General features: G+C 42.1%; 2 protein-coding genes across 2 annotated transcripts; one reads left to right on the plus strand and one right to left on the minus strand.

Annotated features, from left to right (window-relative positions):
- Positions 1–2,765: 2,765 nt before the first annotated feature.
- Positions 2,766–6,818, plus strand: LOC149405781 (GRAS family transcription factor). Its single transcript, XM_089608056.1, has 2 exons — positions 2,766–4,893; positions 5,579–6,818. The coding sequence occupies exons 1-2, from the start codon at positions 3,742–3,744 to the stop codon at positions 6,488–6,490; spliced, it is 2,064 nt and encodes a 687-aa protein (XP_089464182.1). The 5' UTR covers positions 2,766–3,741; the 3' UTR covers positions 6,491–6,818.
- A 150-nt stretch (positions 6,819–6,968) lies between these two features.
- LOC149405782 (histone-lysine N-methyltransferase ATXR3-like protein) lies at positions 6,969–10,025 on the minus strand. The gene is made up of 6 exons (XM_089608057.1): positions 9,761–10,025; positions 9,598–9,668; positions 8,497–9,249; positions 8,087–8,284; positions 7,549–7,994; positions 6,969–7,437 (listed from the first exon to the last, which is right to left on the minus strand). Exons 3-6 carry the CDS (start codon positions 9,203–9,205, stop codon positions 7,237–7,239), a joined length of 1,554 nt encoding a protein of 517 aa, XP_089464183.1. The 5' UTR covers positions 9,206–9,249; positions 9,598–9,668; positions 9,761–10,025; the 3' UTR covers positions 6,969–7,236.
- Between the last annotated feature and the right edge of the window lie 1,465 nt (positions 10,026–11,490).

An 11,490-nucleotide genomic window follows, 5' to 3' on the forward strand; every position in this document is an offset into this window, starting at 1 on the left:
TTGTGGGGGTTAAAAATAAATTATTAATCATATTTTGGGCTTTAGTCCGACCAAAGCTCAATACCCTCTTTGCAGATCGATTCATGGGATCAATTCTGGGCCTAGTTCGATCTCAACAGGTCGGCCCAAGCCCAATTACACTTTCCAGCTCTTCCAAGGATTCCAGCTCGACCACGTCCACCTGGCCAGAAGGATCGGTCATAGTCAAAGAGACGACCTCGCCGCGAAGACCGGATCTGAGACGACTTCAACCCCGACAAGGAGGAACGGATCAATCAACACGTGTCTTTAGCAAAAGAACTCCGCCTCGTCTATAAATAGAAGATCAAATGTCGATTTTAGCACGCGCAAGCTTAGAATCTATTTTCTCAATTATTATTCTCATATTTACATTGCCTTCAAAGTCGAGTTCGTTTGTTAGATCTCGGCACTTCGTCCCTTTTGTAATTCAATTTCGCCAACAATAAAGTTTATTCATACTTTCCCCTTATTATAGTTTTTCCATTTCTAAATTGTTTCTTATACGACGTCTTCTGAGACCTCCATTTAATAAAAATTAAATATATACGTATTATTATTCGTGATTGTTGATCGATTCGGAAATTGACATCAACAAAGGTCATAGTCATAGTGTAGTGTGAAATACTTTTTTTTTTTTAAAATAACGATATCTTTATTGATGAGCGAATGTATTACAAATGGGCGAAGTGACGAACTCTAGCAGACGAGCTCCACAATAAGAAAATAAACAGTAAAGAAATATTCATTGCGTAGGCTTGTGTGTGCGAAAATCAGCATATCGGCTTCTATTTAAAGCAGAAGAGAATTCATCGGAGAGGACACGTGTTGATCAGTTCGGATCTTCCATGTCGCTGGTCGAAGTCATCTCAAATCCGGTCTTCGCGGCGAAATAATCTTCTATCTGACCAAGACTGGTTCCTTCGACCGAGTCAACACGATCGAACTCGCTCCTCCTTTGGCGAGCTGGGCTGCTGATTGGGCTTGGGCTGACCTTCAGGAGTCGAATTGGGTCGGCTGTTGGGCTTTTGGTCGAGCTAAAAACCAACTCGAATCATTATTTTCAAGAATTGATTTTTAACCCCCACAAATCTAATGATGGTTATCATAATATTCGAGTACCAACTAGTATTAGCAAGCAAATAGAACTAGTATTAACATGGAGAAAATGAACTTGTTTCGATGGAAAATCAACATCCATTTGACATAAATAAATAAAATAAAGTAAATTTATATCATCTTTACATATGCTAATAAAATTTTTGCCCCCTCTAAAAGAAATTTATGGCTTCGTCCTTGACCGTGGGGTACCATATTCCAAATTTCCAATGGTACTTCTTAATGCAACCAAATCAACTAATATAATATCAAAAGCCTTCCTCTAAAACACAAGACTACCCTCATAATCAATGCAATAATAATGATTATCAAAGCATAAGAAAAACTGAAAAAGTTGTAAAAAGTTTCAAGTACGACATCTTCTTACGGCACAAAATAATTCCATTATTTTTTGCAATAATTATTTTCTTGTCGTAATTATTTTCTTGTCGTTGCTTTTGACAACAGAAACTTCCTCCCGCTTTCTCCCTAAAATCCCAGCTGATGTCAATAATCATACTATGTACAGAAAGATTATTTAGAATGAAGAAGAAAAAAAATTCAATATGTATCATTAATCTATTGTGTATAGATTTCCTACTTACCGTTACCAGGAAGCACTTTTTTTTTTTTTTACCCCACCCTTCTTTATTTTTTTTTTTTTACCAATTTTCATTTTTTTCAGGGCTATTATTCTTTTCCTTCACGTGGAATAAAATTTATTAAAAACTTTACATTAAACATGTACAATAATATACTTAGCAGCCTCTCCCATAAATAAACGGTAAAATAGTTGGTCATGTGAAGTAAATTACTTTTTAGTCTTGAACTTTCTTGGACAAGTGCTTATTCTCTCTGACTAAAGAATATAACTTTCACAATTTCACTCCACCAATAGTAAAATCCACATTCAACTTTTGTTGATGTACTAAAAATATATTAAAAAATGAATTTTTTTAATAAATAATGTGTTACAGATTGAAAAAAAAATGCAAGTAAAATCCAAATATGCAATTTTATAAATTTACAATATTAAGCATATGATACAATAATTGCTATAAGAAATGGCGATACATATTGGTGACAGATGCCATTTTAATATTGTTAAGGAATATGGCATCACTATATACATACATATTATTATTATCATAAAGCCATACATTAGTAAATTAAAGTCATTAACACATCATTATTAATAAAATGATTATAAAGATCCCTTAATTTGGTCACTAACCTTATCCCTATTTTGTTTTACACTACCTAAATAAGTTATGTTATTATTATTATTAAAATTAGTTTGTATGAATGGATAATTTATGAATAATAAAAACATAGAAATAAATAATTATAATAACAATAGTAAGATAAAGCCAACGGTCAAGTTGAAATGGTGAAGCGTAGAAGGGCACGTGCGATGAAGTGAATAATTAATAAATAAATAAGAATAAATCGTTTAATCTTTTTCCGTACACACTTTTACAAAACATAACATTACATACATACTTGACCAACCGAACCCACATATTGGCCAACGGTTACATTTTCTCCCCCGACAAACTCCAACGGTCACATACCCACAACCCTACACGCTCAATCTCCACCGTCCGATCAAAAACTCCCTTCTCTTCCTCTCCATCAATAACTTCCCTTTCCACGCTCGTCATCATTTTTTTCTTCTTTCAGAGCTTTAGTTCGCCAAAAAAACAATCAAATCACAAAAAAAAAAAAAAACTCCATGATGATAGTGACTTGGGTTTTGTAGAGGCAAAGTATGTCATTGTAGTAGATAGACTCAAGAACAAGTATTCAACGAAAAGAGAGAAATTTCTTCATTCATATTCAGAAAAAGGGCAATAGTGATTTCCAGGGTTTATGGTTGAGAGAGTCAGAGAGAGGTTTTCTTCTCATGTCAGCCATGGAGATTTCTTGGCACTCAAGAATTGAAGGTCTGAGAGTCCGTTTCGGTTTCTTCTTCGTCTTCTTCTTCTTCAGTTCATCACAATCTTCTTCGATTTCTCTTCGTTCCGTGGCAGTGAAGAAAAGCCACACATTCCTGTCCATCCCAGTTATGAGCTTTGTTTGAAGGTTTCGGAATCCGATGAATTTTTTATATGTTTGTTTGATTTGATTTGATTATACATGTTCTAACCAAAGCTTTGGATAAATTCATATTCTTTCATTCTTTTGATTATATTTGTCTTTTGGGGTTGGGTTTTATTTCATTGAACAGCCTAATTATTTTTTTAAACCATCTGATCTGATCATTCTTTTATTGCACAAAAAAAAAAAAACATATATAGGATCACAGAAACACACACACACACACATACACACACATTTGTTTGATTTGTTTCACTCATCGGATTCCTATTGTGTTTTTTTTTTCTTTTTTTTTCACTTTGATTGATTAAGCTGAAATTAAAATTCACACACATACAAACATAAACATTATAGCACAAAAACACTTAGAAATTCATATAAAACACAGGGATTGGGGTGTGAATTTTTTATTTTTATTTTTATTTCATTTTATTCCTTCATTCGTTCATTTGTTTTCCAAAGAGAAGAAAAAAAAAACAAAAGCAAAGAAAAAGAAGAGATTGAAAGGCGATAGAGAAGAAGATCATGTTGGCCGGTTGTTCGAGCTCATCGACATTGCTATCTCCGAGGCACAGAGTGAGAAGCGAAGCTCCGTCACCGAAGAACTTCCAGGCTCGCCATTTTCCGGCGATGAACACCGCTCAGAGGCTCGACTTGCCTTGCACCGCAAGCTTCACCGCCGAGGATTCGAAGCCGAAGCCGGCGACGACCAAGGCCTCGTCGTGCTCGCTCCGGCAGAGCATCAGGCTTCCTCCGCTGGCCACCACCAGAGCGGCGGCGCCGGCGATCGGAGAAGACTACTGGAACAACAACAACAACAACAGCATCAACATCAACAATGGCGTGAAGAGGAAGAGCTTGAAGAGATTCGCAGAGGAGCTCTGCTGCGACGAGCCTGCGATGATGAGAAGGATCAAGAGGAAGAAAAGCATCGACGACGAGGACGACGAGGACGAAGAACAAGAAGAAGAAGAAGAAGAAGAAGAGGAGAAAGAAGATGAAGGACTAGAAGAAGATCAGAGTTTGGAATTAGGTCAGTTTTGGCTCAATCCACAGGTTCATTTCCCTCTGACCTATTCCGGCACCGAAGAAGAAGAGAGCTTCGAAGAACAGGACTCTCCGTTTCCATGGATCGAGGAAATCGCCGACCTCGGCGAGAAAGACGTTCTCCTTCCGATGATCGGAGGCTCGTCGAGCGCGTCGTCGGCGGAGATCGCCGCCGGGAACGGAAACGGAAGCAACATCCCTATCCCTATCCCCAACCCTAACCCCAACCCTAACCCTCGCCATTACCAGCATCTCCGCCATCACCAGATCGCGGCGATTCCGGCGGGGGGCTCCGGGCCGGACAGCGGCAACGGCAACGGCGGCGGAGGATCGGAGGAGGCGGAGGGAATGGAGATGGTGAGCCTCGTAGCTTCGTGCGTGGAGGCTATGGCGGCGAAGAGCGTACAGGGAATCGGACACTGCATCGCGAGGCTCGGAGGAATGGCCTCGCCGTGGGCCGCCGGAACGCTGCATCGGCTCATGGCGTACTACACGGAGGCGCTCGCGCTCAGGGCGGCGCGTCTGTGGCCGCACGTTTTTCACGTCGCTCCGCCGCGGGATTTCGAGAGGTTCTCTGCCTCCATTGACGACGACTCTTCCCCTGCCTCTGCTCTCAGAATCCTCAACCAGGTAAATATTATATATTGGCCCCAACAAGTTGTAATATTTTTTACTCTAACCGGTTTAGTCGATAAAAATAACTTTTTGTATTTCAAAATTTGCCTCGTAACCTTTCTAGATTCTTACTTGCGCGAAAAATTTTGTAACTATTATTCTAGAGAGAAGCATATTGAGTTTAAAATTAACCGATTTTAACTAGGTAAAAAAAAAAGATTTTATAATGAATTTAAATTAAAAATAAAATATTTATCAAATTTAATTGAAACTTGCTAAACGATATTTATTAAACCAGAGTAAGTTTGATTAAAATTAAGTTTATAAAATTTAATTTATGAGAAGTAATTAGATTTATAAATATTAATTTCTTGATTAGTTTTATGATCTATCAATTTTAAAATCAAATTAAACGTGAACATAATAATATTTGGTTAACTTTAAAGAATATTATGAAAATTTTCAGCTAGAGGTTAGCTGCTTTTGTCCAAGTTTGAAGTTATGAAAATTTACCCAACTCTTATTTTTAGGCATTCAAGTTTGAGTTTATGAAAATTTTCGGTTAAAAGTTTACTATAAGCAAGCTTGACTATTAAGTACTAGTGTGTAAAAGTAAAACATGAAAAGGATTTCTTGTTAATTTACATTTTAATTGAACCTTTAAGAAAAGATTCAAAAACTGTGGGCCATCCTTTTTCAGATGAGTCCGATTCCGAGGTTCATCCATTTCACGGCGAACGAGATGCTTCTTCAAGCCTTCGAGGGAAAGGAGAGAGTCCACGTCATCGACTTCGACATCAAGCAAGGTCTCCAATGGCCGAGCCTCCTCCAGAGCCTAGCCTCTCGCCATCCCCGACCGCCGAGCCACGTCAGAATCACCGGCGTCGGCGAGTCCAAACAAGAGCTCAACGACACCGGCGACCGCCTCGCCGCAGTCGCTGCGGCGCTGAACCTCCCCTTCGAGTTCCACGCCGTCGTCGACCGCCTCGAGGACGTACGGCTCTGGATGCTCCACGTCAGCAACAAGGATCGCGAGGCCGTCGGAGTCAACCTCGCTCTCCAGCTCCACCGCACGCTCTACGACTCGTCCGGATCGGCGATTCGCGATTTCTTGACGCTGGTTCGGAGCGCGAATCCGACGGTGGTGGTCGTGGCGGAGCAGGAATCGGACCACCACGGCGGCGATTCCGGCGATCTTGATCTGGAATCTAGGGTTTCGGCTTCGCTCCGGTACTACTCGGCGGTGTTCGACGCCGTGGCTTCCGGCGGAGCCGCGCCGGAGAGCGCGGCTAGGGTTAGGGTTGAGGAGATGTTCGGGAGGGAGATTCGGAACCTGGTGGCCTGCGAGGGCTTCGATCGAGTCGAGCGCCACGTCGGATTCGCCACGTGGCGCATGATTATGGAGGAGCGAGGCGGGTTTCGCCACGTGGAGGCTGGGATCGGCGGCGCGGCTCAGGCGAGGATGTTGCTGAGGATGTACGGATGGAGCGGAGAGGGGCAAAATGGGTATTTCGTCAGAGAGAGCGAAGAGGGCTGCGGAGGAGTAACGCTTGGGTGGAGAGATCAGCCGTTGTTTACGGTCTCGGCTTGGACTATCGCTCCGTCGAGCTGAGTCAACGGGTTGACTATTTGATTTGGTACTATATAAATTTACAATATATATAATATATAGGTACAAGGATAAGAAAGTAAAGAAATATAGAGCATTCTTTGTAGGGTTATTTATTCTTTCATTCTTTTTATGAGTCAACAATATAGTCAAGACAAATTGTTTGTAATCGATACAGTAGGAGATATGATATTTTAGTGGCTGAAGATATATATAGATGAATTCATTTTTAATCATGTAATGTTTCTTTAGTTTTTGGAGTCAAGTTTGATGATGTAATTCTTTTATTCGTACTTCTTTTGAAAGTAATATGATGCGGAGGAAATAAATTATACCATTTGGTCTATGGTATTGGTTTCAACATGTTTCTAGTCGATTTTGGTTTTGATTTTTGTAATCGTATCTTTTTGGTCCATACCGTCATAGCAGTAAAGAAGTGTTGTAATTCAATGAAGGTCGATTCACTAATAATAGTGAGGTCTTGGACAAAATTTCGAAACTTGCATGATGTTATAATACAAGGGGACAAGAAAACCATATTTGTATATAGTCTTAGCAAAAATTAATCCAATGTGTGTATCCTTGTTTGTCCTCAATTCCTACAAATACATGAAATGGAATAAAAAAAAAACCTGTGTAGTCTCATTACAATACAATCATTGACCAAAAAAAGTCAGAATCTCCGACTTCCCAGAAGTTTCGGCGCGGTAACAAATAGTGTTCGCACCTGAAACTTTCCGGGTCAACGACTATTTATTGGCTCTAAGCATCTCCATTATTTCTTCCTCCTGCTCAGCTTTCCTCTCTAGAGCCTTCCTATTCGTTCGGTATTCAAACCTGGCGTCGGACTCTTTCTCGTAATTATCCATAATCTTGTCGAAACCCGGGATCGTTTCGCACAGTTTTTTGTAAGCTTCGTCACCAAGCTTCAAGTAAGTTTCCAACAGCCTCTGGAAGAAAAGAAAAAAGAAAAAAAACAACACGAGATCACACCCAAAAATAATAAAAATGAAAAAATTTCAAAAACTCACACCGAGACATTTGATTAAAATTTCATATACCATGACGTCCTTGTTGTACTCCTGAATATAGGGCGGGCCGGTCGTGAAAACGCCGAGCGGTTCTCGGTACCATTCACCGTTGTACGTAATCCGATCCATAGCCTGTTCAACGCTCAAGACCTCCCAAGGCCTCAGACCAGGGATGATTTTAGCCAATCTACGCCTCAGGTCTTTGGGAATGTATTTGTTGGGCATGTGGTCTTCCTCGAGAATGTTGGTGAGCTCGGAGCCGCTGGCCCACAGGAACAGCGCGTGGCTCGGTATTCTGACACCTGGCCAAACCCCGTCGTTGGCTTCGAGCACCGCCAAGTCGCGCCTCTTGCTCTCGTACGCCTCCTCTTGGGCCTGCTTGTACGTCTTCTTCTCGAACCCCTTGAGCGGGACCCACGGAGGCACGCCCTTCTGTAGCTTGTGGAGAAATGCGGTCGCAGCGGCGCCAAGCCTAACTGCAATAACAGGTGGCGAGACGAGATTGGTCGGAACGAGCAAGTAAACAACAAGCGAGAGAGAGAGAGAGAGAGAGAGAGAGAGAGTGGACCTTCCCAGGTGGCGATGGCGCGTTCCATGCCGTAGATCATGTGGATGGGGGCCCACTCGTCCATGTCTTCGCCCCAAACGAAAGTGTGTTTGTCGATGATGCCTCCCCCCCACGCGGTTTTGAGTTGGATCAACTCGCACGGCCCTCGGCTGCGCCCCAGCCGGTCTTTGTAGAAAAAACCCCCGCTCCTCATTATGACTGAATCAAACACATTACCAGAACATCACGGACTCTAGGATTAAGATTTTATTTCTGTTAAAAGTATCATGAAGTTCCATCTTAAAACCAATTGGAAACAGGACGAGTAACCCGTGACTTTTATAAGGAGCACAAATGATACATCCCAACAGTCGACGTGGGACTTCCTGATAAAATCTGTATTCAAACAACGAGTGAGAGAGAGTACTGACAGTCGTAGTAGCGCTGCTCGAGGCGCTTGTATCCGATGGCCTGAGCGACGTCGATGGGCCGGCCAGAAGGATAAGGCCGCTGCCGAAACCCCCAAAGCCCAAAGAAGAATTGCCGAGCAAAGTCCCAAAACTTGTCATCGCTCTCCTTCTTCGTCTTAATGGCCTTTCTCGGCATCGGCCTCCCGTCCGGCCCTATCACGTGCGGCACCTTCCGCCACATGTCCCTATCCTCCTTCCGGTACGGCGTGTCGTTATCCTTCAGCGCCATCTCGTTCACCGAGTCGTATATCTCCTCCGCCCTCAGAAGGAAATTCATCACCGGACTCTCCTTCATAGCTTTCCAAAACTTCTCGTTCTCCTCGATCTCCTCGTCCGTCGGTTTCTCCTTCTTCTCGAAGACTGGGTCGCGCGTGAGGATGGCTTCCACCTCGGGCGTGTGTCGGTAGTCCGGGAGGTTTTCCGATTCCCAGAAGAACTGGTCGAGCATCTCCGACATCGGACCCTTTGGCTCTTCGGGCTCAGGGTCGGGACTGAGATCGTTGTTTTTAGGCGTGGCGGCGGTTGAGGACGAGAGGGACGCGAACTTTGAGGGCGTTGAAGAGGCGGGGAAGGAAAAGTGTTTGGTGAGAGATAAGAGGTTTATTGGAGCGAGCGCTTTTGGGGGCTTCGAGAACCACCCTTCGAACGGGTTGAAGTTTATGGACGCCATTAGCGAGGGATTTTTCGCATCAAACTCCTCTTTCCTATATGGACCTGTTATAAAACACATTTTCTTCTTCAATTAATTTAATCCAATTTCTGTTAAAAAAGTACCCCAAAAAAAAAATTTACTACTTTTTTTTCCCCACTTGTAACTAAAACCCACAACCAAAACCCCTCAAAATCCATACTAGAAAACCTCCAACCTTACAGACGATTCAACGGAGAAGAAACAAAAAAAAAAAAAATAGGAAAAACTATTCAGAGAAATTTATAAAAATCAGGTACATTAATCATTAATCAACCAAATTAAAACACCCAATTTTCCAAAGTCAAAAACCCAAATTAGATTTCAAACCCTAGATTTTCGATATCAATTTGGGGGTTTTCGAGATCCATTACCTTGCTTCAAATCTGAACACTCTCCGAGTCCGAAACACTTTCTCCGACGTCCAAATTCCTCTCCGGTGGCTCTGAAATCGGTGAAAAGAAAAATGGGTTTCAAACCCTAGAAAAATCCATTGCAAAATCGGAGAGAAAACTCACTAATTGGACCGACCCATACCTCTAGTGACTCTCCGGTGATGTTTTCCTTCGATTTAGAGCTCGCGGCCGTTCGTGGTGGTCGGATTGAGGCTCGTGACTCGTAGATCTCGGTTTCTGACGGCGTTTGCTCGCGGTGAGAAAGAAAAAGAAGGAGATGGCGGGAAAAGAAAGAGAGGGGGTGGCGGTGATGGCGGAGGAGAAAGCTTGGAGTGGGGCGGCCGAAGAGAAGGAGAAGGAGACGAGTGAGAGTGAGAGTGAGAGAGAGTGAAGATGGAGAAAATGAGTCGAAAATGTGCTTTTATATTTGACTAATCTTGTTTAATTTAAATATAACTGAGGTTTTTCTCGAATTTTATTCTCGTTTGGAGAATAGATGAATTAAATATTTCGAAGCGTCTCTTTGAATTTTTTTTTTTAATTGAGATGAACTCGATACGTCCTTTAATTATTCCGATACTTAAAATAACCTTAACATAATTTAAATCATTCAATAAGCATAATTTAATATTTAAATTGCTCAAAAATTTAATTGTAAAAAAAAGAAGCTCTTTATTTTTTTTTTCGAAATTTACAACTAGAGTGTTACAAAACTTTATACTTTACACCTCGAGATCCTGCGTAATGAGGACGGAGTCCGTCACCACTTCCTTCTTAAGGGCGTCGACCTTCTCCTTCATCGCGCTATGCTCAACTGCCAGTGACTCCATCCCCTGCTGAACTCCGGCGAGCTCCCCTCTCTTCCTCTTGGCGGCCTCAACATCATTTTCGTATAAGTGAACCCCTCGGTTCAGCTCAGTTGTCAGCTACGAAATAAAACAATATCGGAGTGCGATAAGTACTTTGAACTAAGAACCCTTCGATGAAGCCGATATGAGCAGCCCATTCTCGACACAGACGCCGCTCGGCTCAAACGAGTAATCCAACCCCCGAGGCAGGATCATGTTGAACACTTGCTTTCCGGTCCAAACGGGAGCGCCGATGCCGATCGACGGAGCTTTGACAATCGCCGGAAACAGCTCTGGCAGGTCTTTACAGAGCATCTCAAGCTGTTGCTTGTTGTACAAGTCAACGACACAAGTGTCGTCCAACATCATGTACGCGGCGGTGAGGCTGTCGGAGCCGAGGAAATCACCAACACGAAGAAGAGGAAAAAAATCCCCAAAACCAATGCCAAACCCTAATTGGAAGAAGAAAACTACAAACCGATGGTTCGTCGCTGCTTAGGGAAATCATGTTCTCTGGCGAGCGATCGATATCGCTCAGATGTTCGAGGACCAAAAATTGGACTCGTGAGTGAGTTTGTGCGAGTTTATGAGAGAGAGATGTACTTTTTTTATTTTCTTTCTATTTTTGGGTTGTTCGCTTGGTAGAGAAGTCATGTGATGATGTGAAGAAGAAGCAAAAGGAATTAATATATTTATATATACTTTAGCTAATATATTAACTAAAAAGGTATTTTAGAATTTGTTTTTTTTCATTTCACTCCAACACACTTTCTATTTTAGAGTTAATATTTATTACTTTTATGTATTTATTTAATAAAAAAATAGAGAAAAAAATTAATGTAATATAATAAAGTAATTCTGACTGATAAATAAGAAGTAGTGTGCTCGGGGAGAGGAGAAGAGATCGACCAAGCCTAGGTGGATCCCTCCGATGCAAGGAACAATCTCGGTGACTGTGGATGCTGCGCTAGATCGGGACCAGGGAGGGTTCGGTGTGGGGTGCATTGCTCGTGACCACACCGGA

Source organism: Urtica dioica, chromosome 2, assembly GCF_054948205.1.
Source record: "Urtica dioica subsp. dioica isolate 48M chromosome 2, U.dioica_male_clone48M_v1_H2, whole genome shotgun sequence".
Taxonomy (NCBI): domain Eukaryota; kingdom Viridiplantae; phylum Streptophyta; class Magnoliopsida; order Rosales; family Urticaceae; genus Urtica; species Urtica dioica.

What these genes read in the sequence shown, in the direction of transcription:
- LOC149405781 (XM_089608056.1), top strand. Translation starts at nt 3,742, where the DNA reads ATGTTGGCCGGTTGTTCGAGCTCATCGACATTGCTATCTCCGAGGCAC. An exon ending in CTCTCAGAATCCTCAACCAG is followed by an intron (nt 4,894 to 5,578) that starts GTAAATATTATA and finishes ATCCTTTTTCAG; the next exon opens with ATGAGTCCGATTCCGAGGTT.
- LOC149405782 (XM_089608057.1), bottom strand. Translation starts at nt 9,205, where the DNA reads ATGGCGTCCATAAACTTCAACCCGTTCGAAGGGTGGTTCTCGAAGCCC. An exon ending in CGCCATCGCCACCTGGGAAG is followed by an intron (nt 7,995 to 8,086) that starts GTCCACTCTCTC and finishes CTGTTATTGCAG; the next exon opens with TTAGGCTTGGCGCCGCTGCG. An exon ending in AGTACAACAAGGACGTCATG is followed by an intron (nt 7,438 to 7,548) that starts GTATATGAAATT and finishes CTTTTCTTCCAG; the next exon opens with AGGCTGTTGGAAACTTACTT.